This window comes from Bombus pyrosoma, linkage group LG1 (genome assembly GCF_014825855.1).
Source record: "Bombus pyrosoma isolate SC7728 linkage group LG1, ASM1482585v1, whole genome shotgun sequence".
In the NCBI taxonomy this organism is placed as follows: Eukaryota; Metazoa; Arthropoda; class Insecta; order Hymenoptera; family Apidae; genus Bombus; species Bombus pyrosoma.
Window position 1 is genome coordinate 10067673 of NC_057770.1, and position 26528 is coordinate 10094200.

Below are 26528 nucleotides of genomic sequence, written 5' to 3' on the forward strand. Positions count from 1 at the left end.
TGTGTTTTCAAAATTTTCAAAGACCTTCTTGATTCAATATTCCTTTTTATTTCTATCGTCGGTCTTATATCAATGTATAAAGCGATATTAAAATTTTCGTATTAATGAATCAGTACGTTGGTCGATCATTTAGGAATAACTTTACACGAGAAAAAACTAAAAATAAATATAGATATAAATACTTAGACATAAACATTACTATGATACATATCGTATAAAACATCGATTTCATATCCTTTGACGGTTCATCAACTTAAATATCCAATGATGAATAAGATTCCGAGAAGTTCTAAATGTACATCTTTTTAAATGAAATACCTATCAATATATAGTTCGTAATACTTCTTAAGGTCTATAAATATTGCCTATAATTACTAAAATTTTGAAAAAATCACACACAACATTCCCTATTTATATTAACTGTGTTATACTTTCTATCAGTTAACATTAATGAGATTAAAAGTAATTGATAAAACGAAATTTCATAATTAAATGTAACATGCAATAAGATTATAATACAACTATCTAACATATAATAGACAAGATTGTTTGTAAAGCATCATTCTTATAACAAGGATAGAAAATTGTTTTAAAATTATTAAACACATTTAGGCTAAAAGATCACTTAAAATGTTATGTGTGATCCTTTGAAAATAATTATGTATTTACAGATAATATTTTATTGAATACTTTGCCTTAATAAACTAAGAATTGATTTAAATTCCAATTAAAAATCTATACATCTAGGACTTCTCAAGAAGATTCGTTCATACGATCGCTCGTCTTTCTTTCCCTCCCACCCTCTCTCTCCCTCTCTTTCTCGCTTTTTTTATTTGAAGATAAAAGATAAGTCGATCGGTGTATCACAGGTACAAATGATGTAAAAAAAAGAGAAAAAAAAATATAGAGAAATAATTGGGTGATCGGACCGAAAGAAGAGAAATTCCGGTTCGCGTAACTAGCATTGTCGATCGATGTATTCTAGTAGCCATATGTAGGCAGTGTTACAAGGAAAAACGTCTTGATTGGCAAATCGAGTGGCATTTTCATTCTCGTTGCATGTTTCTTATTTTTAAATGATCAAGTAAAACATGAGTTCAGACTCCGGAAACTGTTATTGGAAGACTACCAAATGAAAGTTAGAAATAAACGTTAGAAAATTACTAAATTAATATATTTAAGTGTAAAAAACTTTCAAAATGGTAAATGCAATTTGAATTCGAGCAGTATACTAAACGCAGTCATTTAAGTTGATTAATGAATTCATCCACGATTAAGTAGAATTATATTACACTAAGAGAATGATAAGTAAAATAAAATGAATACTAATTTTTATTTAAAGTTGATAGTTTGTTTTTGCTTTTTTTCCTCGATTTCTTTAAAAAGTATCCGGAGTCCTTATTTTTTACTAGCGCTCTGTGGAAGAAAATCTACGCGATGCGTAGACAAAATAAAATATTTCGAAATTTGATTAATTACACCCGCTGATTTACATAAATATATACAGTAAAACCTTGACACTATTCGATCATATACAAATCTGATTTTTGATTATTATAATAGTTGATCGAACTTTCCATTATTCAATATTAATTAGTAATATTAATATAACTAACAATTTAAATTGACAAGTATTATATTTTTGGCTGATAAATTTTTATATATCTAAGATACGCATATTTTAATAATACATGCTTAGTATAGTTATTGCATGAAAACAAATTTATGATAGATATCAACACATCAAACAATCAAATTTTTATACATATTACAAACAATAAATATTTTTAAAACACTGAAACAATATATTATAAATGAGTTAAAAACGGAATAAATGATACTATTACATATGCAAATAAAATGAATGGGGGTTGATTAATCGAAAAGTCCATCAATTTAAGAATATTTTTTCTGATTAATTTCTCTAATCAAAGTTTTACTGTATTATTAAGCATACCTGTTATTCGACTTACTCTATACAAATACAAAAGTTGTTACATCCTCTCACGCATTAAAATGGCTTACTCGTTTAAAAGTTTTCGCACTTACGATGTATAATCTAGCCTAAGACTTTGCGTACGATATTACGAAGCACGGCGCAAGAAAATTCGATGAAAGAACACCGAGATGTTTTACTCGACAACTATAATCACTACATTTATCGTATAGCGGACGAGTATGATTCACGTAGAGTTTTCACTTATACAGGATACATGTTGGATCGACGTAGAAGTAACCATAATTAATTTACAAAAAGAAGAACCAAGTGTTCAGTGTACAAAAAGTATCTTTTTCCGTATTCATAAGATTAATATGCGTTCTTTTGTCTCGATAAACTGCGATTACTCGTCCTTTTTCTATCAATTTAAAACTATTATTAAAAAAATTTAAGGAACCAGAGTATATTTGATCCTTATTTATATACTTATCATACTTCTAAATTCACTTTGCTCTTGAGAATACATATTTCTTTTCTTCTTTTTTTCTTTTTTTGCAAAACTCAATACATAAAAAATATAAGTGAATTACATTTATGTACTATGTGGTCTTTTTTTCTCGATATCAAAAGAATAATACTTTTATTATAATAATATCTCAAAATCCGAAGGAAAATGGCTAATCGCAGTCTATATTAAGAAATGTATTGATGAAAAAATCGAGAGAGAAATATATATATATATTTTTTAATTTAGTATTTTAATTTTAGATTTTTCTTACTTTTCCATCAAATCAGTACTTGATTGAGGCCTTGATTGAGAGATCGACTTGAGGCCTTACTCTAAAATATCCTTGGGTTTGCATACTCTCTCCAGGAGCAAAATTATAAAAGTATTTCTAGGAAAATCATTGCAATAGAAACTTTATAAAATATCCATTGCAAAAGAAGTATTTTAAATGGATCTCAACTGAGATTAGATAAGAACCATAAAGTTGCTTGACGTTCAACACAGAAGTTAAAACATATAAGTCTGATACAAGACTTCGGAAAGATTTCCGAAGGTGTCTAAAACATTTCATGATTGAGTAACAGACAGGGACATTGCAAATAGTATCGGATGAAAATGAGGACGAGAATAAGGGTGGAGATAGAGAGAATGATGTTAATTTCTCTAGTTTATCTTTGTACGGTATTGACAACATCCTTTATCGTGTTTTGGAGGTCAGTGAGAAGTCTTGTATTCTCTGCGACATTTCGAGTACCAGCTGCACGAAGTTGTCGTGCCTGAAGCTCTAGCCTTCCAAGAAGTTCGCGAAATTGAAATCGCGCATGTGGTGCGATACCACTGTCTGCGAGATTAGCGCACATTCCATGTAACAGCCCTACCTTGTCTGAAAGTTGAAGCCAGCTAGTCATTACTATCGTTGAGCTACTTTTCAAATTTAATACGCTGTTCTCAATTAATGTTGAAAGCTCCAGTACGATCTGTTTTGCGGTCTTTGAGTCTGTATTCTGTTTACTTAGATCATCTTCTGCATGTTGAGATTTCGTACAGTTTGGTGTTGCGTAAATTGAAGAACCAAAATGTTTAGTTGAAGAACACAATGGTTTTAGTGGTTTTGCAGGAACAACTGGTTTTTCTGGTTCAGGTGGTGGCCATAGTCTAGTATCACTTTTGCTACCAGAACTAAAAATATTGATTTACGTTTTATGACTATTTATATATAATATTAAATAAATTGAAGATTTAGAAAACTACCGTTTAGTAAGCAATATATAAGTATTATAAAAAAATATAATAAACGTTAATGTACCTTTGACTACGGGTTGAGGCTCCACTATGATCTTCAGGTGAATCTTCTGTCTGGTCAAGAGTTTCTTGTTTACCGCTACTTCCTCTGACACTGAGTTTTGGGCTGTGAGGCTGACTATCACAGGATTCTTTATTTTCCCAAAGCTTCTTTAAACTGCTGATACTACCAGTGCTTCTGCGCTTATCATCTTGTTGTTCTTCTGATTCTGAAGATTGTTCAGTGATAGTACTTTTCTCCTCTAACGATTTTTCCCTTTCTGCATTCTCAACTTTTCGAAGTCTGGCCTTGAAATCGATTATTTGTCCATCAGATGTCTCCTCCTTCTGCGGATTATTTCGCTTATCTACTCTCTTCAACTTAAAACCGACACTTCCGCTAGAGAGTATCGACTCATTTACTGGAGAAGGTATGCATGAATCTTTATGAGTATTATGTATTTGAAGTTGTTGTTCTTGAGTTGCTTCGTTGGTTTTTAAAGTTGATACAGCGTATTCATTTTGAGCGTGTCTAATATGATAAGAAAAATATAACATATATATACATGCTTTAAACAACAGTTAAGATGCAGGAAAGCAGAAACGAACATATAACACACTGATATATAAATACCTATTACACCCGATGTATGTATACATATTGGGATTTACCTTTGTCCAGAATCCATGTTAAAACTAGCACAGAGTTCTGAAAGTAACTGTGATGCTGGATCCAAAAGAGCAGATGGAGTACTGCTTATTACTCCAGGTTTTTTCGTAGTAGTACCATGTTTAGTTTCTGCACTTTGTTTAATTTCATTTATCAGCTTCAATTCCAACATCTCTTTCATTCCAGGCTTCCGTTCAAAACTATCAGGAGGTGAATTTGTGGAAACTGGTGGTGGAGGTGGTGGAGGAGGTGGTGGTGCTTCTTCTGGTGGTGCAGCAGGCTCGATTGTTTCTATCCTGGACTTAAAACCCGTTCTTTTATTATCGGTAGTTCTACACGAGTTATCTTGAGTTTCTCTGCGTCTCAAATTAACTCCAAACCTCGAACACGCTTCTTTTACAGAGGGTTCTGCGTTACTAACATCATTCCTGTCTTCTTGATGCTCATTCTCATCCTCCTTTGAACGCCAATCTGTACTCTTTGCTTTCCTTATGGATAAAGGAGAATTTCTTATTTGAGAAATTTCGCTGCAAGAAATAGGAGGTGGTAATTCAGCTTGTTCTTGCCCAGAAAAAATTTCATCTGGTGGAGGAGGCAAATCTGCGGGTGGAGGAGGAAACTCCAAGTCAGCTAACGACGGTTGAACAGATCTCGATGGGCTCGCAGTACGAAAATTAGAATTACTTGAAACCCGAAAAGTTCTTAAACCGACAGCATCAGACTGATTATTCTTTCTTACAGCTACTACTCGAGTACGGGGAGAATTTGGAGGTTGATAAGTATTAACAACACCGCTTGAAGAATTACTACGAGTCATTTGAGGCTGACTTCGTAAATTACTTTGACGAGGAGAAAGAGATCTGTGTTGCGAATTGTCGATAGATGCTTCATGTTGTTCCACTGTACCAGGTGTCATGGAAGAAGCTACTGTCGTCGATTCCTGATTCGATGGCATGCCACTCTGACGTAAAGACTCCAAATACGCGCCAATTCTAGCACCTTTTGGCAATGTACCATAACGATTAATGGCTCTTTTTACGTTCTGTACTTCTAATGCACCAACTTGTACCAACTAAAAATTAAATAAAAAATTTTTATTTATGTGACTTAAGTTTCAAAATTGTTTGGAAGCTACTTTAATATTTCTTTGCACTAGAGAACTACCTTTTGTGGTAATGGCTCTTTCGATGGATAAGGTCTTGGCTTAATTTGTTTTTGTGAACAGGTCAAGCCAGGTATAGGTTCCGGAGACGTTGAAGGTTGAGTGATAAAGTTTGGTTCCGCCGTACCCTGAGAACCCTCTCCATCCTCCTCGATTTCACAGCCTCCTGTAGCAATCGTTCCTTGAGCCATCGTCGCGAGATCTCGCGCAATACCTGAGTTCCCATTTAACAACAAACCGTACCGGTACATATTCTCTTTCTGCTTAGAGTCCTTTCGCTGAGAGCGAACAAGTTCCGTAAGCTCACATAACGAAATACAAACAGTATGTTCGAAAATTAAAAGTAGTCTCCTTTGTATATATTAAATTTTCTTTATATCGGTACTTTTATAAGTTATTTAATGAATTTATAAAGACAAATTAGTTATAACACAAAAGGATGAAAATATCGAAATGAACTCGTTCTTTTTTAACCTTCAGTTTTACTATAAAAAGTTAATGTTTTATCTAATTCGAAAAAGAATATAAACGCAAAGAGAATTGAACATAAAAAGCTGGATACAGAGCTTACGGTAGGAAACTGAAGCAGTACGTGCACGTATCAGTACGCTCGATTAAAGTAGAATGAAAATACCTTCGAGAATCTTATCAATACCATTTAGATCCGTGGCATCGTCGAGAGTCATGGTGTTCGTTTCAGTGTTTTGAGAGTCTTGCTCTTGATAGGCAGAGTCGCGGAACGAACTGCACGACGACAGCAAGCTGTTACCCAATCGTTATGTTATCGTATCACCATATAATCAATATCTGTCGGTGTTCGAAATCTCGATTATGTGAAAGAAATTTAATAAAAGCAGATTTATGCGAGTAATGTGGTAGATAAAGTATATTCCATATGTGTGTATATAATATTTTATTATTTACTTATTATTGTAACCAGATCTAAAAAAATTATAATAAACATGTAATAATCGAGGTTTCGTTACACCGAAAACAAAAAAATTTCATACCTCGTTCTTTTTGGAGGAGCTGGAGCCTGTTTTCCCTTTTTATTTGTAGAACGTCTCATTTGTACGATACTACTATTGTTCTTACTCGACATACCACCTGTGAATGTACTCAGTTTCGTTACTGAACTGGTAGTATCTACAACAAATAAATGGAAGTTCATAAACTGCTGTAATATTAAAAAGTTAACCCATCTTAAATAAGATTAAATAAGGATTGACTTAATCCTAAACATATTAATGCATTACGTATAATCCGTAATAATAGCATTATCACAAAACAATATTCTATGAAGTCCATACATGTATACCTGAAGAAGATAATGGTTCAGAAACTAGAACAAGCCCATGGATGTTTCCAGTGCTACCAGTCTGAGATTTTTTGTATGAAAGTAAAGGAATTTCTCCTCCTCCTTGCAATTGCTTTTCAACTTCTGTAAGCACAATTTTTATACATGTTTATACGAACTATTTACATTTAAAAACATATCTTTATCTTTGATGTTTGCATGGAATTGATAGATTATTTTACCTTCTGTAATACTAGATTCTTGAAACATATTTTCAAGAGAGTGGTGAATTTCTTTGAAAGTGGGCCTATCAGCAGCGGACCACTGCCAACATTGTCGCATCAATTCATATACTTTCGGTGGACATCCAGGTGGACATTCCATTCTGTAGCCTTTTTCCAGCATATGATAGACATCGGTCAAGTCAACACCAGGGTAGGGGGACATTCCATAGGTTGCTATTTCCCAAAGTAAGATGCCAAATGCCCACACATCAGACTACAAATATATGATACAAATAAAGTACAAATGTAATATGAATAAAACAAATTTGAGTAAAAATTCCTAAAACTTTGTATTATAAGAAAATTTGTTTTACCTTCGTAGAAAATTTATTATATGCTAGTCCTTCTGGAGCAGTCCATTTTATAGGGAATTTCGCTCCAGCGTGAGCAGTGTACGTATCATCTCTCATCAACCGGGCCAAGCCGAAGTCTGCGACCTTCACCAGATGATTTTCACCCACTAGGCAGTTTCGAGCCGCTAGATCTCTGTTTCGAAAGTCGCGATGTTAACGCGAGCTCGTTTCTTAAGAGGAGAGGACGATGAAATTTAAAAAATTTCTCCTAACTAACTGAATGTACTTTTTTGTGCAGAATATGCATATCATAATCATCACTGTAATCTGCCATTACTTTTCTTCAGTGATCCTTGTGACGCTACAAATCGCTCCCTAAAAACAGCTACTTACAAGAAAAATACTTTAAGTGCAACGATTACTTTTCTGCATAACACATATCACCTTAAAACTAATTCTTTACTGATCACGAAACTATACTATTTTAAGACATGTAGTTATAGTTTGCGAGATAGAAAAAATTAATTACTTTTCGATATGCACTATGTAAAAAAGTGAACATTACATTTTATGTACTTTACTTGTTAGGTCTTTTTAGTGCCCTTTTTGCAAAAATTTAAGTAATCCCCAGTAAAATATTTTATTTGGTCAAAATTCTGAAATGAGTATGCAAATATTTTTATGCGCTAATCATAGTGACAGTGCATAAGATCAGGATAAAAATATAAAAATATGTTTTTTAAGTAAATATAAGTAAGATTAAATCATTTGTAAAAAAAAGAACAATTAAAATACACACCAAAATTATTTGAGAATTAGTTTGTTCATAAAATAGAAAAATACTGATAAATATACTTTCGTTCCATTCTTTAGAAGTATGTAATAACATGTATACCATATAGAAACATGTATTTATTCTAAAGTATGAAACAATACCTGTGAATGAAATTTCTGCTTTCCAAGTAACTCATTCCACTGGCGATCTGCGTAGCCATATGCATCAAAACAACGGCATTTATTTGATGTTTACTCTCATTCCGCAAATAGTCTAGCAAATTTCCTTTGCTCATGAACTCTGTAATGATGTAGAAAGGTGGTTCCCGAGTACATACACCTAATAACTGAACTAGATTTCTATGCTTCATTTCCTTCATTATTGCAGCTTCCTCCAGAAAGTCTTTTAGAGCCATTGTATCCTCCTATAAAATAAAGGTATATAAGAGTAAACCAAAAATAAGTAAAATAAAAGATGATATAAATGGTAATTATAACTAATATATTAAAAGACTAACCTTTAAGGTTTTTACAGCCACAGTCATATTATACCTTTTCCATACAGCTTCATAGACATCCCCATATTGCCCCCCACCTAATTTATGCCTCATGACTATGTCTGTCCTATTAATTTCCCATTCATCAGGTTCTGAAATAAATAATTTCAATACATTTCATCTTTACAGTGATTATATAATTTTACACGAGTATCACAGATATGTTATTTTTTTCCACATACCTGGGCTAAGTGGGAAAACAGTAGGTTTATTGTGCTTTGGTGCAGGATAAAGTAATTGTGTAATTAAACCATCAGCAAGCATTGAATGGTGGTGTACTAATTCTGCCAGAGTATTAAATTTGCTTTCAGTTGTAACAAACATCTGAAATATTAATATTTCATAATACCTTGTTTACATCTTACAGCATATCATTTAATTACTAGTGAGATATATGAAACTTTATACCTTTCCCTCACTGTCTTCGTTAATCCTATAATGGTATACCCTACCCTCATATCGCAGAGAAATACTGCGTTGACCTGGACTGCTTTCTGATTCACGAACCAGAAAGCTACCATTTATACCAGAGCTTAGGAGATACTCTGCAGCATTCCTGGATATCCTTCCATGATACCAGGAGTGTTTCTCCAAGGAATTTACTGGTGTAACATAATTTGAAGGAACCCATCCTACTTGACCAGTACTTGAATGAGCTTCACACCATTCTCCACTCTTATTATAACTTAGAATACGAACTTGTTCTCCTAAATTCAAATTTATAATGTACAATATAAATTTATATCTTTATATTTAACAAGGTGTCCCAGATATTTTCTCCAGATTTGTAATAAGACATTTATGGACTTTTTATGATATATTTTAATCTTACCTTTACTTATATAGTACAAAAAAGTCTGGAACACCAAGTATGTTTTCAAAAATAATTACCTTTCTTAAGACTGAGCTGATTTTCTCCACCTGCTTGAAAATCATATAAAGCCACAAATAGTTGAGGATCATCCTCTTCTTGTGCCAATAGGTTTTCCTTACTTGTCCATCTGTGATATATATATATTATATTTATATTATTTAGATTCATATTGAATTAATTTGTATATATAAAATATACTTTATTTTTGAAAATTGGAGCATAAAATATTTATACTTATGTGTCATATGATGAAAAACATTCATAAAGTAATAAAATTATATAAATATTATAAAGTAACCTGTTTGCAGCCTCCAAAAGTCCAGCAGAAGAAACCACAGTATGTTGTTGAATATTCACTTGTTGTGAAATTGACTGAATGCTGGACCCATTTGGTGGATCACCATCTGGTAATGCCGGAATGTGAGGTAGCGGTCTGCTTTGTAAAAGAGCTTCTGCACAACATCATAATATTGTTGTATGCATATGACTACAAATTAATGTAAGAAACTTAATTAATACAATTTAATATCAGTATTTTCATCTGCATTTTATCTTTTCGAAAAAGTTATGATGCATCTCTTTTCACTAATAAAATATACAAATGTTAATATCTTATTTAAAACAACATTATATCTACTAAAAATATTTATTTTCCTTCTTATTGAACACAATCATATATGACGCATTAAATTAACAATTATGATTAATTAGATATTAAATTGTTTAAGATAATTTACAAAATTAGAAATTATGCTGTTCACAATAACGGAAAGAAAACTTACAATGCAAATAGATTCTGTTATCATACATCTGTGTTAATGACTAAGAACTAATTTAGAAAATTAAGTCATTTAACAATTGTTTTATCTTTATAACAAAATTATAATAAAACAATTAATAATAAATTTAATAAAAGAAATACATAAAAAATATATATACGTATGTGCATATATTAATTATATAACTAAATTACAGCCTATTTTTGTACATGTCGTTATTTGCAACTTCATTTAATATTTTCCTGATCTTCTATATTCATAATCTGTTATAAAGCAGACAAAGTGCATGAACGCAAGAGAGAAAACTAAGTAGAGAGGGGAAGAAAGCGTGAGGGAGAGAAGTGGGAAAAGAACGGAAGTAAGAAAGGAATAGAAGATAAAAAGCGAGAGAGTAGGAAAATAAGAGAAGGAATTACCGCTGTGCTCTGTAAATATATTAGAGCCGACAAGACGGGATTCCTTGAGGTTCCTAGGTTGTTTGCGCGTCTGTCGCGCAGCAGAGCCGACAGGAACAATTCTCTCCTTAGTTTGTTGAGCACCCATAGTTCCCGAATTGGCATGCCCTTAGATTAATCCCGGCCGCAAAACTGCCGGGGCCGTTCACTCGGCACATTCACTTTCGGCCTGACAGTCTAACTCCCGATCGCATCTCTCGTCGGCCTCTGCCGACGACGAGAACACCCGAGACTCACCAATCTCACCACCGAACGCGAACCTCCTATTCACATTTTTGACCACCATTCAAGATCGACATTCTCGCCATGTTTGACAGCTTCGACGTCGACGATAGCTCGATTCGCATCGTACTGTTTACTACTTTTACTTACCACCAGAGTCGTTTCTCTATTCTCATTGGACAATCAATTTCTCAGACAAAGATTTCATTGGCTAACAGCTTTGTTCACCGATAACATCATCCGAAGTCTAACAAAGTTCTTTGTTATTTATTTCTTATTCTATTTTCCCTCGCAAATATTTCTATTCGTTGGAACAAACAATCAATATATAATAATATACTTAAAAATGTTTAATTATTGATCATTTTCGATATAAATTATTCTTTTATAAAATTACTATATTTAGATTCCAGATCTATTTTCGATTTGTTCGTGTACATTGTTACTTTTCTTTCTATTAGTAAAAGAAATGTTATAAAAAGGAATCATTTATAAAATTTGATTACATCTGTTAATAATATCAGAGATATTATGATGATGAGGAATTTCCTTTCTGATAATATGCGTAGTTAAGAGAATACGTGGAGGATGGTGGAGTGTAATATCCAAAAAAATAGGCGTGATAGTGTGATACGAATTCATATGGAATATGAATTATATTAGATTATTAATTAGATTAACGATTACATTGTACAATATTATAATCATATAATATATATCTTAATATATCTATGGTCAGTAAGGTATCAAGTGTCGTGATTTTGGAACACGGCCAACGCTTCTAAGATACGTCAATGACTGAAGCGACAGCAGCGCGATATCGGAAACCCGAGCTTATTACGAATAATACGAAAAATCCCGAGAATTGCCGAACTGATTCAGTGACGTCATGCTGAAGCAGAAGAGATAAGACAGCAAAAAAAGTGAAGTTCTGTTTTCTAATACATCCGCATTTCGTGTAGATATCTTTGTTTGCTACGTGATTTCGAAAAATGTCGTACGCATACCTTTTCAAGTACATCATTATTGGAGATACAGGTAATTATCTGATGCGTCTACTAAAACAAATTTTGAATGATTTCTACATCCTACACTATGTCGACCGTGACAGGACTCATTGTTTTCGTTTCTTTCGACGATAATATTTTTGATTCGTAAACCTTACAACACTTCTAGGAATTCTAATGCGCGTATTTTACAACGATATTTAATGTTACGAATCAAATATTTCTTTCAATGTAACATCTGTACATAGCTTCTTTTTTATAATAATTTCGTCAATTTAAAAGGTGTCCAATTCATTTATGTTCAGAACAGATTTCATATGAAATTTTTTGTACTATATATGTATATACGTAGTATTATTAGGAAATGATATTAGATGTTGTAATTATGAATTTGCTATAAATATTTTATAATATTGTAATTAGCTTGTTTACTTTCATATATATTGTCTACTGTATAAATGTAATATATCTTTGGACTTTTTGCTTTGTAATGTGATTAAGATAAATAAATAAATATATTTTAATATTATAGGTTTTGGTTTTTAATTTTTTGGTTGAATTCATTGATTTTTAATTTTATGGAAATATCTCCAATCTGCATTAATTGTTTAATATAAGGATATCTTATTTTTAAACAGGAGTTGGGAAATCTTGTCTACTTCTGCAGTTTACGGATAAGAGATTCCAGCCTGTTCATGATTTAACAATAGGTGTTGAGTTTGGAGCCCGTATGATTACAATTGATGGAAAGCCAATCAAACTTCAAATTTGGGATACTGTAATTATTTAGTTTTTTTTGAATTTCACAAATGCTTACAATAGTGAATTTTAAGGAATAATAATTGCTTATACAATTAAATTGAACTTATAGGCAGGTCAAGAAGCATTTCGTTCTATTACACGATCATATTATCGTGGAGCAGCAGGAGCTTTATTAGTATATGATATTACACGTAGAGAAACATTTAATCATTTGACCACTTGGTTAGAGGATGCAAGACAACATTCGAATTCTAATATGGTGATCATGTTAATTGGTAATAAGAGTGATCTAGATAATAGAAGAGAAGTGAGGAGAGAAGAAGGTGAAGCTTTTGCAAGAGAACATGGACTTGTTTTTATGGAAACCAGTGCAAAGACAGCAATCAATGTAGAGGATGCATTTATCAATACAGCAAAAGTAATTTATGAAAAAATTCAGGAAGGTGTATTTGACATAAATAATGAGGTAAAATCAGAGAGTTAGAATAACAAAAACTTTATTACAATATTGTATTTTTGACATTATCATTTAATAAACAAAATTTAAATGTACTTAGGCAAATGGTATTAAGATTGGACCACAACATTCACCGACAAGTCCTAGTGGATTAGCGGGTACTGGTGGTCAAGGAAACACGCAAGGTGGTGGGTGCTGCTAGGGGCTGGGGGTTGCCTGTCCACCGCTTAATCCTTCTCCAATTTAAATTGATCTTTTTACTCCTGCTCCACATTTTATTCTCAACCAATTACATTGTATATTTTTTTGCGCGTGTCGCATCATGAGGTAACAAGTGACTCTATTGGTGTATTTATTATTTAAAAAAAATAACATATACATACGTACTAAATAGGAATATTATAAGGGAAAATGTTATATATTGCTTACATCATGAAACCTAATAAACTTTTAATTTACAGATTTTGGCTGATGTAAATTTATTAGTTTCAAATATGTTCATTACATGCTTTCTGTACTTAATTCCTTTGTAGCAGTATAGTAATATTAGTTCTTAAATTACATCCATAAAATATTAGATGCTTTTCATATATATATATACAGATAATTTTATTTTTAATGTGCTAGAAAGAAGTTAACGTTATTTTATTAATGCAGTGCTACATTAGATTTTTATTCATTTACATTTAAAATTACTTAATGTTAATTGTAATATACGAAAAAACCGAGAAAGAAATTAATTACTATTGGACATTGATAAAGCGGGAGAGGATAGGCACTTCTATTTAATGTTTTGTATTTGTTCACATTGTATATTGTATGTATTGTGCACTGATCTTAGAATCTAATTTAATTTAATAATGAATCATAATTGATATACATATATAAATCAAAGTGATTTGTCAAAAATATGATTTACACTTGACTACCTAACGCGACACCATGTATATGTATGTATCAATGTATGAAATGACGAATATATAAAAACATATAAATCAATTTTATTGTGAGGCCTATCTAACCAAAAATCATATTATTTTATTAATTATGATTGGTATTGTTATTTTTGGTATACCTTGGAAATATAGTATTCTAATTACAACATATAAACTAAGACATTTTTATAATTTTTATATTTAAGTAAATATGTCCAATAAATTTAAATATTTACTAAAGATAAATTCTCTACTTATAACCATTAGTAGTAATACCAATCAAGAAAATAGAGAAATACTAATGCTACCTGTATTTTGTCCAATTAAATGTAAAAATAAACATAGTACATATGCACTTTTGTTTTGATTATAAGTTTAATATACTTTAATATCTTAAATATTTAGAAAAATTTTAGGTAGAAAATGTTAATCCAGATAATATTCTATAAAGAAAAAGGAATTTATTTATTATAAATGGTTTTTGTACCTACTGCAATGTGCACATACTTTTTTCGAAATATTCTATGACGTTTTAAAATATACTAAAAACAGATGTATGTAATCTAATGTCAAATGGATGTAATAATCGAAACTTATTACCATAATAAGTATTCAATTTTTACACCAGTTTAAAATATTGTACTGTTGTATCCTTAAAATTAAAATATGTATATCAGCTTGAAGAATCACAATTATTTATCAAATGATATTATTAAACATAGGAAATGCATGATATATTGTCTATTTATAATAAATTTAATTTACTTTTTTTATTGAAATATACGTGAGCATATCATATATATCTTATTTTATTCTGAATACATGTTCAACGATTTCATTTGTACTCTTTACAGCACTACATGTTTCAAATCGAGTCTATTATAAATTATTAATATTCAACGTAGCGATAGAAGACCTGGCAAATCATTTGTAAAGATCCCTTACTTTATTAATGTATGTTAGTTAAGTACATTTCAATCGCGTATTTTTTGTTTTAATTAAATGACGACAATTAAGATTAGAATTATTTCAGAAGCAAACCTATGACCTCATTTAATAATCTAACATAATTTCTATTTAATAATAAACTATTTTATGTCAATTTTTACGTATTATATTAACTTAAAAAAATGATAAAATAAATATGCAATTATAATAAAAATATATGAAAATCATATAAAAATTTAAGTGTATAAAAAGCGACAATAAATGGTTGATCAAATAATTAATGCATAGTGGTGTAATGTTATTCAAAATAAATTTTGATGAATATATTATGTCTATATGTATTTTGAAAGAACTTAAAACGGGGAAGATTATATATAAGCGTTATACCGGAAAGAGATAAATAATGCACAAATAAAGAGGTGATAATGATACTAGCGAAAGAAGAAAGAGGATGAGATAATAAGAGCGGTAACATTGAACGATTCCTTGAAATGTGAACGAAAAACGTAAAAGCAAATGTTACTTTAAAAGCGAGTTTACGCGCCAGCAGGTTTCACAAGTCAGCTACGCCATTGGAAGAGCGCTCGAAATAGCGGTTTGACACTGAATGCACGCTACATCTATTGCTATATTCCAAGCGATTCACTGTATTCCATCATACTCGCGAAGGGGAAGCACGTATTTATTTCGTATTTAATACGAATTTTGATTTACATAATAATAACGCTATCTGGCTATTATTTAACTTTCTCATTGTTATCTTTAACATTTATCCATCGTATCTGATATCGTATCGGTGAATCCGTACTACTACGTATCGATGCATTTCTAATATGGTCTTCAATTAAAAGAAATCAGTTAGATAAATTGATCTCACGTTTGCCGCACTTTTCAAAGCCAGACACGTTAATATTTTAAAAGAAGTGCTAGTGCGCATTTATGAAGTTCGCGTTTATGATAGCCGGATCTATGCTACGTAATCTTTTGAAACAATTCGTGTATTGAAGGTGTAATGAGTTTGACATATAATTGTGTTTTCTAACAAAGCGGAGATCTGGATTTTATGACATAGACTGTTGGATTAGTTTTAGGTACGTAATACGAGTTTCAATTTTTAACTGCATGATATATTTGCGAAATAAGTATTTAAATGTATCGATGCCTTTTAAAATGAACGTAAGGTTATATTTTTGCTAAATCAGTAAAACTATACTAAAAGCGATATTTTCTTTTTAAAGTGTACAGATGTTTCAAACTATTAAAACTAGAAGTATACGATGAAAATGCGGTCTTTGACCTCGTTCCAATTCGTATATCGTTTCAATGCCTTTTATAGGTTAGGAAATGTGTTTATTATGATATTGTACGTATTTGAAGGTTTAAGTCATTGACAGTACTATTTCTGTGTACAGTTCTCAAATTTCGAAGATTTGTATTCACGAGGAACATTTATATCCGACATTTTTGGCATTAATATTGATAACGTGATATTGTATACATCGTTCTAAGAAAAATCTGACATCAGCGAACAGGAAACCGCCTCTTTGATGTTCTTTCACGTATATACAGACACACATTCTATCGTATGCACCGTTTTTTTTACCGGTGAAGAAAATTGGAGTAATTTTTACATGAATATTATTTTATTTAGGTACACATACTTGAATTATGATGGTATTTATAAATATTTATGCCATCATATGACAGGCGTGTAAACAAATTTAAAAAGGATACATGTAACAAAATTATACGAATTATACATAAGCACATTACAACATATATTATTGTATTACTTGATTTTTTAAGATAATATATTCGTATTTTATACAGGAATTGTAAAAGTTACTAATTATTTTTATTTGTTTATATTAACATATATTATTATTATTTATACAAAATTTCGAAAGAAAATATGTGTACACATATATAATAATTTTGACTCTTGACACTTACGTAGAAAATTAATAGAACAATAGGAATATGATGCTTCCATGGTCAAGGCCCTGTATTTAAATTGAATGAGTTCAGTTACGAGTTCAGTTACATATCATTTTTTTAGCAGAGGATCAAAAAACATCAAGTTAATCAAAACACGTCATATTTTCCGAAAAAATAAATATATACTACCGAAGGAAATGTTCGCATCAATTATCGCATATCGATAAAAATAGTTACAATAACTAAAACAAATTGGGATTCAATATTATTTACCTCGTCGCTACATTTTCAAACATCTTTGTTTAGTACAAACTTCATAGTTATACACACAATAATTGATATTTTATCCTATTACACAAAGTAATCATTCATATTATCATTATCTTCTCGAAACAGGAATGTTTCTTTTCTATCAATGTATATTTTTAAACAATACCTTAGCAATTTCTTGTTTATGTTTATGTTAGCTACAACTTGTAATTGAATCGTAATTGCATGTCAGAATTGAGTATTGCCAATGTTGCGTTTATTTCAGTTGTTATCTTTGTTTTGCTGTTGCGATACACAGGGTCTTTGACTTATGCTATAATGAACTACATACATACATACATCTCGCTTGGTTCATCTAAATACACAAGTGCAACCAGTGCAGTACTTTCTGAATGAATGTAACCGTATAGCGGCACTTTTTCTGGCACAAGGCATCGTTAACCGTACCGCTGCGGTGACACCAGTCGGAGGGTTAATGAACATAAAAGACCCATCATTTAGACTTCCGAGATTGGACACTTCGAATACGTATTTTATGAATATTGAACGATTTTCGCAGCAAAAGTTAGAATAGTCAAGAATTCAAAGAAAATTCTATTATAGCATATTTTGCAGTATTTTATAGCTCTGTTTCTTTTTTTTCAATAGTTCATATCATTATTAGTTTGTGAATTTTTATGCATTTATGGCAAACTTAGAGGAGCGAAAAATACATGGAATGCACATAATATGCAAAAATATATAAAATATCCAAACTCATTATAATATTCGGTAGATGAAACAAATTTTTGCCTTGGTTCTAGTTGTTTCACTTATGTTCATAAAAATATGAATTTATATAAGTGTCCATAGCCCCATTATTGTCTAAGTTAGAAATAAAAGAAAATTTAATATAGTTTAAAAGTGAATCAAAACTCTTCATTCTTTGAATGCAAATCTCATATATGTAAATTATGTTACTTAATAAGAAAAATGTCACAATTCAAAAGTTGTTTTAATCCCTTTGACACTGGTAAACAATACATATAAACAATATTTTATTGAACATTTAACTTAAAACTCAAAGTCTATTAACTAAACTCTAAAAGAAGAAGATTTTGTTATTGTCAAATAGTAATTAATAATTTTCCACTTCAAATGGTCTATTTTAAACGAATTTCTTGAAAAATTTACGTTTCTTAATTGTGTCATTCTTCTAATGTCTGCTACAACGTTTTATCAGCTTTGAAGTTAGCTTCAATCATGTATCTGATAATGATAACGTACTGATATAATATGTTTCAGTTTTAACTTTAACTGACGACACAAATTACGAGGGATTTGAACCTTTCATTGCTGACATTTCTAAAGTAATGGACAATAGTGAACCTTTAGTGACATATAAATTTCATTTATCTCTTTTTTTAAAAAGTGTTTTAAATGTAAATATATTTATAAAATTATAAGACTATATTTAACCGTGATAATCATTGTGCAATAGTTTAACTCTGCTGCAATTCTCGACTTTTTGAAGTTTCAATATTTCGCTTTAGTTTGAACCTAAAGAAGGACATTTAACGTTTTATGAATCAAAAATCACGCGTATCAATAATAATTGTCACATATTTTCCTTAAATTTAAGAAATCTTTTAACTGCAGAAAGATAATTAGAATAATAAAAAAAAAAATAAGAATTTGTATTGTTTGTAAAGTTAATCTTGTGATACGTCATTACTCTTCGTAAAAAGTATCGCAATTTCTATATTTTTTTCAGACGATGTGGAGCAACGTAACATTGTCGAGCGTGTTTGTTTAACGCATTTCGACACGACTGACGAATTGGTGAAACGATGACTTTTCATACGGACTGACCATTAGGATTCCTGTTTACACGTGCTTTAATTTCTGTCGTAGCTGTTGTACGCTATTATCATGACGGGTGTTGTTCCGCTCACCGATAAACAACTTCACCAGCTGGTAAATGAATCTCATGGAAAGATCCTGTTTCGTCTTTTTAAATGCTATGAATGTCTTTAACATTGGAACTATTTTAGATTTTTTGCTTTTACAATTATTATAAGGATGGAAGATTAATGCTGACTTTTATCGAAATGAAAACATGATTATATATGAAGATCACAGAGGAAAAACATGTTAAGTCACATTTCTTTTTTAATTTTTAAAAATTCAATTTTGAATTCTAATACTTTATCAAACAATCACATATTACTAAAATTGTCTTTGTATTAAATATAGCAACGTGGTTTTCTTGAAAGATATTTACATAAAAAGCATCGATTATCTGATTAAATGTATATGTATATGTATATATTTTAGACATTAGACATTGACTTCATTTGTCATTTATTGCTGTATAAGCGTATATCTTTAAACTGAATAAGTTGTTCCCCATTTTCCCCTGTAACCTTCATATATAAATATTTATTCTGATCATATCACTTTAATTATAACTATTTATGTATAACTAATTATGACTACTATGATTTTAATGTTTAACGAAACTCAAGACAGTATGTCATAAACAAATTGTAATAAATGATTTCTAACTTTTAGAGTATCTCTATAGGGAAAGCTGTAAACCCTACAGAAACACCCGTAAAAGAGAAACATGTGCGAAGTATCCTTTTTAACAAAAGATTCTTCAGAAATGAGAAGACTATTGACCCTCTGCACCTATAAATATTTTCCGAATTATTCTATACGAACTTCCAACTTTGAATTTAAAAATACTTTATGGATTAAAGATTCATGTAAATTTTTAGTGCATTATATTTACATAAAAATCAACTGTCAAATATGAAGATGACAATAAGGATTCACTCGATCAGTTAGTATCTTAATTTTTTCAGTGAAGATCTCGTGCAACTTTCTGTTCCAGTTCCAAATGAAGCTTTCATTCTAGCAAAAAATTGTATAATTTTCGCGAATCTTTAGTGGAAATTAAAGGTTGAATTTACTGTTTGAGTAATTATCTCAGAAGATATAAATGTACATTAACAAATTGATAGATGATACAAATTAATGTTTCTTAATTGTAGCAAATAGATAATCCTATATCTTCGTAAAATCGCCTTTTTAATACGTTAAGCAACGAGCAAAAGATTAACAGCGCGTATTAGGTATTGCAATTAGCAAAATTGTGTATCAAAGTACGTTATATGTTCCTTACAGAAATATAGGCGCGATTATAGGTACACATCAAGAGAAGGGTGGAGCGATATTTTGGACGTATATGTTACGGCAGCCACTGCAAGAGAATCAGATCGTCGCTTGGAAATTTTGTCATGTGTTGCACAAGATACTACGAGAGGGTCACGAGAAAGTGATTCCAGATTCCCAACGGTATCGCAAAAGATTGGAAGACCTCGGGAAATTATGGCAACATTTGCGGGAAGGATATGGCCCATTAATTCAATTGTACATAAGATTGCTGATTACCAAGTTAGATTTTCACAAACGAAACCCACGCATACCCGGAAATCTTCAAGTAACACCGGAGGAACTTGAATCTATAGGGGAGAACGATATTAATGTCTAGTAAGCTTCTAACTTAATCAGTTCACAGTAGAATTCCAGTTATTTGAATTCCATTTGTTAAAATAGAAGTTAGCAAGGTGAAAATTTGACAAGTATCATTTTTGTTAATCTCTCAATTACCTAATCATATAGTTCGTATAATTATTTGATCCTACGTATTATATGACCGAGAAACAGTAATAAGTAACAGAGGAAATTGGTGAACTCCTATTAATATTATCTGTTTATCCTCCAATGAGTTCAGATAATTGGAATTTTACATTGGTATTTGTATTTTTAACCTTTTATCCACATTTTATGATCTTTTATAATCTCTTCTAATCTTTTCTGCTTAGTTTCCAAATGTCGGTCGAAATGTTCGATTACATGGATGACATATTGAATTTACAACGTGCAGGTAGGTACGAATTAGATTCTCGTCTATCACGATGCTTTTTGTATTGTTCGAGTTTCTGGCTTCCTTTCGATCGATGAGAAACAGATCATCTTTCTCATACTTTCTGTTAACAAACGCTTTGCACGAGTACCTCAACCTCCGATGCATTCTCTTCCTTCTTAGATGAATCATTTTGGCCGATTATACTAGAGTAGTTTTGGTGCGAAAGTGTCGATTGTGCTTGTAAAATGAAAGCAACGCGGTATCAACTTAGGTTTCGCTACGTTGACGTAATTAATCTACTGGAATCTCGATTATCCAGATCGAACTGAACCAAGGCAGACCGGTTAAATCGAGATCTGCATGCTGAATAAATGAACGGAGGCGTCATTGACGGATGAACAGAACAATTTACATAACGGTAATATCTTTTTATTTCGTGAATTACCGACGAAAAATCTAGCTACCAAAGGAGATTCGTATTTCCGAATAGATCCAACGTCGAACATACAAATTGTAAAAACAGAACCCGATTGCGGTATTTGAACGAGCAAATAGGTACAATTAAGCCGATCGTACCAGATACATTTATCCTATCGTCTCGTGTATTATGGAAGCTGAGTGTATCGCTTTTAATAATTTCTCGATCAAAATCTGCCACAAAATTTCGTTATGTCGATGATATTACAGATTTGTGTTGATATTAATTTATATAAATGAAACGTTTCAGTTACCACTTCTTTGAAGAACACACCCTCCAATTCGATGACTGTAAGTGGACAGTGTCGGCTGGCTCCACTAATCCCCTGCGTTTTAGACGCATCGCAGCTTTACGATTATTGTGTAAAAATATTATTTAAACTTCATGGTGCTCTGCCTGCGGATACTTTAGCCGGCCATCGCGATAGATTTTCTAAACAATTTCAAGAACTAAAGAAATTTTACAATACTGTTAAACAAAGACAGTATTTTAAGCATCTTATAACGATACCTGCGTTACCTGAGGTAATCTTGAACTATTATCTTGTAATATTATTTTTAATGTAATTTTTATATAATAATATCTACATATAATATTTTTAATATTTATAATATTATTTATAATATAAATTATATTTGTAATGCGGTATATTTGTTCTAGAATCCACCAAACTTTTTAATACAATCTGAGTTTCGAGCTTATGTTACACCGATAGTAGTATTACCACCAGAAGAATCTTTGGACTCTGACACCGTAGTTGATCTCATTGATACTTCCGATACAAGTTCGTTACCAGGTGATCAACTAGATTCCACGCGAAATGGCTCGATTTCACCCGATGCAATAGCAGAAAGGTAAGTTCAAAAGTTAGTTACATATGAAATCTATTTGAAATTTGAAAGTTACACGAGGCAATCGTTTGTTGTTTTAGAGAAAGTCTCATCGATCATTTGCAACAAGAAATTAATCGACAAAGACAAGAATTACATCGTGTATTGACTGATCATCAGCGTATCGTGGGGGATCTTCAAATTCGTGTTACTCAGTTGGAATCTGATTTGCTCCTTAAAGTATGGATATCTTGATTACTTATCAGCATACTTATTGTAAACATGATATTTTAATACACATATTTCTTTAGGGTAATGAAATTGAACAGGAAAAGCAAGTTAATCAAGACTTTGTCAAGCAGAAAGCAGATATGATGGTGAAAGTTCATGAAAGCGAAGGTTAGAACTGTTTTCACTTGTATTATATAAAATATTGTGGAAAACATTCATAATACAATCTTTGTTCTCTTTCTAGAAAAGTACAAAGTCTTACAAGAGAAATTTCAAAAATTGAAAGATGCATATTCAAAGTTCAGAGACGAACATATCAATTTAATTAGGAAGGTAGGATTCTTCTAAATATTTAAAAAAAGGGATAAAAAATATTAGATGTTGAATTTGGGTATGTTTCTATGCAATAGAAAGCTGAAGTGGATAAACAGTTAGGAATGTTAAAAATGTCGCAACAACAAGCTGAACGGCGAACGTTTGAAGCAGAACGTCGTCTTGAAGAATTAATACAAGGCCAAGCAATAACAGAGCAAGAAGCGCGAAAAGCCGTTGAAGCTCAGCATGATTTGGATGATGTAAAACAACAACTGAATGACGCGAAAACTGAAAACTTGGTTAATATTTCTCTTTCTTTTCTTCAGTTTACGTTTACGTTTGTTTTTATTTCGTTCCGGTAAAGATGTAATATTTTAGGCTTTGATTGCCAAAAATGATTTTATAACTTCTGAAAAAACGGCTTTAGAAGGGGATCTACATGATCTATTAGCACAGAAAGAAGAATTAGACCTAAAAATTGAAAAGTTGGAAGTTGAAGCCGAACGATGCCGTAATGAAATGAATACGTATACACATACTATGTTGCATGAATTATTGCGTAAGTGTTTCATTCGTTTGAGAGTGAGAAATTATTTGCGTTCATCTATTTGGAATTATGAACTTTTATTTTAGTAAATTGTATTTCTGAAGCGGAAGACATTATGCAATACTCATTAAGTGCTATTGATAATCCAGCAATGTCGGATTTAACTTGCACTTCTCAATATCTTGAAAAATTAGAAGACCCTATTCTAAAATCGTTAGATACTTTAGATGCAGCGTATACCGGTTACGTATGTGATACAACGAATGGAAAAGTACTCATTAAAAGTGCAATACATGTTGCATATATTTTGGGGCTTTATATTATTCACGCCAAATCTACGTCCAATACTACATCTAATATTGCATTGGGCGACAGTAAGTTATAAATTAAAAAGATTAATGGAAAATTAAAAACCATATACTGATTTTTTATTCTATCATAGAATTGACTGACGAGTGTAGACAGTTAGGATTACAGTCATTGACTATGTTTAATCACATAAGAGAAAAATCACCCGTGACTGTGGGTCAAATCAACGAAGTAAAACAGCAATTTAAGAAAGTATGTGATCTTGCTGCTACATTGTCTAATGGACAAGGCACTGTTGAAGTTATTGGGAATTTGGTAGAAATGGAATTATTAAGTATGGATAAAGCAATAGAAGAAGCTGCAAATAGAATACAAGTAATTATCTTTTACATTCTATTATGTCATAATTAATGTATTATTTCTATATGAAATATTTTATAATGTTAAATCAGGATATGATAGAGAAATCTCGTGCAGCAGATTCGGGATTAAAATTAGAAGTGAATGGAAAAATTCTAGACTCTTGTACAGAGTTAATGAAATGTATAAGAATGCTAGTTAAAAAATCACGACTGTTGCAAGCAGAAATTGTGGAACAAGGGAAGGTAAATGTATATAATATCTAATTTGATATGGCACAATATGTATATCGACGAGGATGGGATTCCAACTCTTGTCATACATATGTGTAAACATCTATTTTGAATTTTAGGGCACTGCCTCTGCAACAGAATTTTATAAACGTAATCATCAATGGTCCGAAGGACTTATATCTGCAGCTAAAGCAGTAGCAATGGGTGCTAATCTCCTGCTGTAAGTACAAACAGTTTATTTCAATGTTTGCTTGTTTACAAAATTTTTTAACGTTTATAGAGAAGCTGCGGATAAGGTTGTTGCTGGCAATGGTAAATTTGAACAACTAGTGGTTGCATCACAGGGAATAGCTGCGTCTACAGCACAATTGGTAGTTGCAAGTAGAGTAAAAGCCAATAGAAATAGCTCTAACCTAGCTGCACTTTCTGAAGCATCAAGGGATGTAACGCAAGCAACAGGAAGTGTTGTTGCAACTGCTAAAAATTGTAGTCAACTTGTTGAAGAAAATGGTAATGTCGCTTTTTGGGATTTGTTTTAATATTTTCCACTTGTAATAAGAAATTAATAATTATTAATATTTTACAGATGACTTAGATATTTCTGGACTAACTTTACATCAAGCCAAACGATTAGAAATGGAAGCACAAGTACATGTACTGGAATTAGAACAGGCTCTGGAGACTGAAAGATTACGCTTAGCTGCTTTACGTCGCTATCATTATCAACTTGAAGGCGAGAAAGAATAATCAGTATGTATAATTACAGTAAATTATTAATACTGTTATAAATCATAATGTTATCTCCAAGTAATATATTTTCAACGATTGATTTCAGATTTTTGCTAACATCTATATGAGATTCATGTTGATAACAGAATTTCTCATAGGCACTAAACAGTATTGAACAAAATGTTTATAAGTGGAAAGTAAATAATTAAATTCCATTATAAAATAATATATTACAAAAAGGAAATCTATTTGGATTGTCCGAATTATTGTAATATTTGCATGTTTAATGTTTAATAAATACAATTTTATTTCTTTTTAATGATAATTGAAAATATTTAAACGGAAATCAAACTATCATATTCCTTTTATTTCATGTATATGTATATTCTTTTATTTCCCTATAACGCTCCTTATTTCGTACCATCAGCTCTAAATAATCATAGATGTAATTTCCATACTTCTAGAAATTTTTAGATAAATTTTGCTCCTTCTCGGTGTCTCTATACTTTTACAAGAACAACCATTTATGTATTTCGATAAATCAATTTAATTTTTAATCATTATTTAACATAATATTGGAAAAATTGATGAATCAGATAAAAGTTATCGTTATAAAGAAATTTTATCATATCGGCAGTCACCGTGGATTTCCGCAACCTACCGGAGATAGTGGTTGCTATTTATATAAGAGTCATGAAATCGTAATTCGCGTTCATTCAACGTTCTGTCTTCGTACGAAGCGGATCCTAAACTTAGCCAGCGTATTTTAAACTGTAAATAGTATAGATAGATGAATATTATTTATTTCTACAATATTTACATTCTTAAATTTAACGAAATAAAATAGAATTTCTAACGATTTATAAGTATAATTTTAATTGTTAATAAATATCGAATATTATTATAATGAGATTTATAATTAATAGCAACAGATAAGACTTGTACACTAGAGGGCGACTGAAATTAGTGTACAGTGGGATCTCTTGTGTAATCACTATAGAGATATAAAGATAGAGTGCGTGATCGAGCTGGGAAAGTGATATAAAAATAGAAAGAGAACGCTGTATAGAAGCTCTTTGTATCCTTGTCTAATACCTATGTATAATATGCACATTCATGCCGTAAATATAGAAGTGTAATATCGATTAACAAACGATGTCAGTGTGCA

At 31.2% G+C, this 26528-nt stretch overlaps 3 protein-coding genes across 13 annotated transcripts; 2 read left to right on the top strand and 1 right to left on the bottom strand.

Annotated features, from left to right (window-relative positions):
• Positions 1-28: 28 nt before the first annotated feature.
• Positions 29-11240, bottom strand: LOC122569344 (tyrosine-protein kinase Abl). Of its 8 annotated transcripts, none has more exons than XM_043730299.1 (16): positions 10835-11240; positions 9938-10091; positions 9657-9766; positions 9174-9472; positions 8948-9089; positions 8727-8857; positions 8371-8633; positions 7456-7627; positions 7100-7355; positions 6879-7001; positions 6571-6706; positions 6216-6304; positions 5563-5726; positions 4401-5470; positions 3754-4260; positions 29-3626 (listed from the first exon to the last, which is right to left on the bottom strand). In XM_043730299.1, exons 1-16 carry the CDS (start codon positions 10959-10961, stop codon positions 3116-3118), a joined length of 4254 nt encoding a protein of 1417 aa, XP_043586234.1. In that variant the 5' UTR covers positions 10962-11240; the 3' UTR covers positions 29-3115. The 8 variants fall into 8 exon arrangements, with proteins under 8 accessions (XP_043586234.1, XP_043586206.1, XP_043586191.1 ...); XM_043730271.1 differs by having other exon boundaries at positions 5563-5774; XM_043730256.1 differs by having other exon boundaries at positions 5563-5774; positions 6195-6304.
• A 729-nt stretch (positions 11241-11969) lies between these two features.
• On the top strand, positions 11970-14320 carry LOC122569392 (ras-related protein Rab-2). Its single transcript, XM_043730380.1, has 4 exons — positions 11970-12133; positions 12741-12880; positions 12974-13330; positions 13422-14320. The coding sequence occupies exons 1-4, from the start codon at positions 12088-12090 to the stop codon at positions 13521-13523; spliced, it is 645 nt and encodes a 214-aa protein (XP_043586315.1). The 5' UTR covers positions 11970-12087; the 3' UTR covers positions 13524-14320.
• Positions 14321-15563: 1243 nt separating this feature from the next.
• On the top strand, positions 15564-25678 carry LOC122565831 (huntingtin-interacting protein 1). Of its 4 annotated transcripts, none has more exons than XM_043722236.1 (19): positions 15564-16295; positions 19166-19368; positions 19966-20029; positions 20592-20949; positions 21285-21346; positions 22056-22330; positions 22467-22660; positions 22738-22876; positions 22948-23035; positions 23112-23200; positions 23278-23481; positions 23561-23741; positions 23816-24103; positions 24172-24413; positions 24491-24643; positions 24751-24851; positions 24912-25141; positions 25218-25381; positions 25467-25678. In XM_043722236.1, exons 2-18 carry the CDS (start codon positions 19324-19326, stop codon positions 25376-25378), a joined length of 2874 nt encoding a protein of 957 aa, XP_043578171.1. In that variant the 5' UTR covers positions 15564-16295; positions 19166-19323; the 3' UTR covers positions 25379-25381; positions 25467-25678. The 4 variants fall into 4 exon arrangements, with proteins under 4 accessions (XP_043578171.1, XP_043578178.1, XP_043578188.1 ...); XM_043722243.1 differs by lacking the exon at positions 15564-16295 and adding an exon at positions 18697-18833; XM_043722253.1 differs by lacking the exon at positions 15564-16295 and adding an exon at positions 18727-18761.
• The last annotated feature ends 850 nt before the right edge of the window (positions 25679-26528 follow it).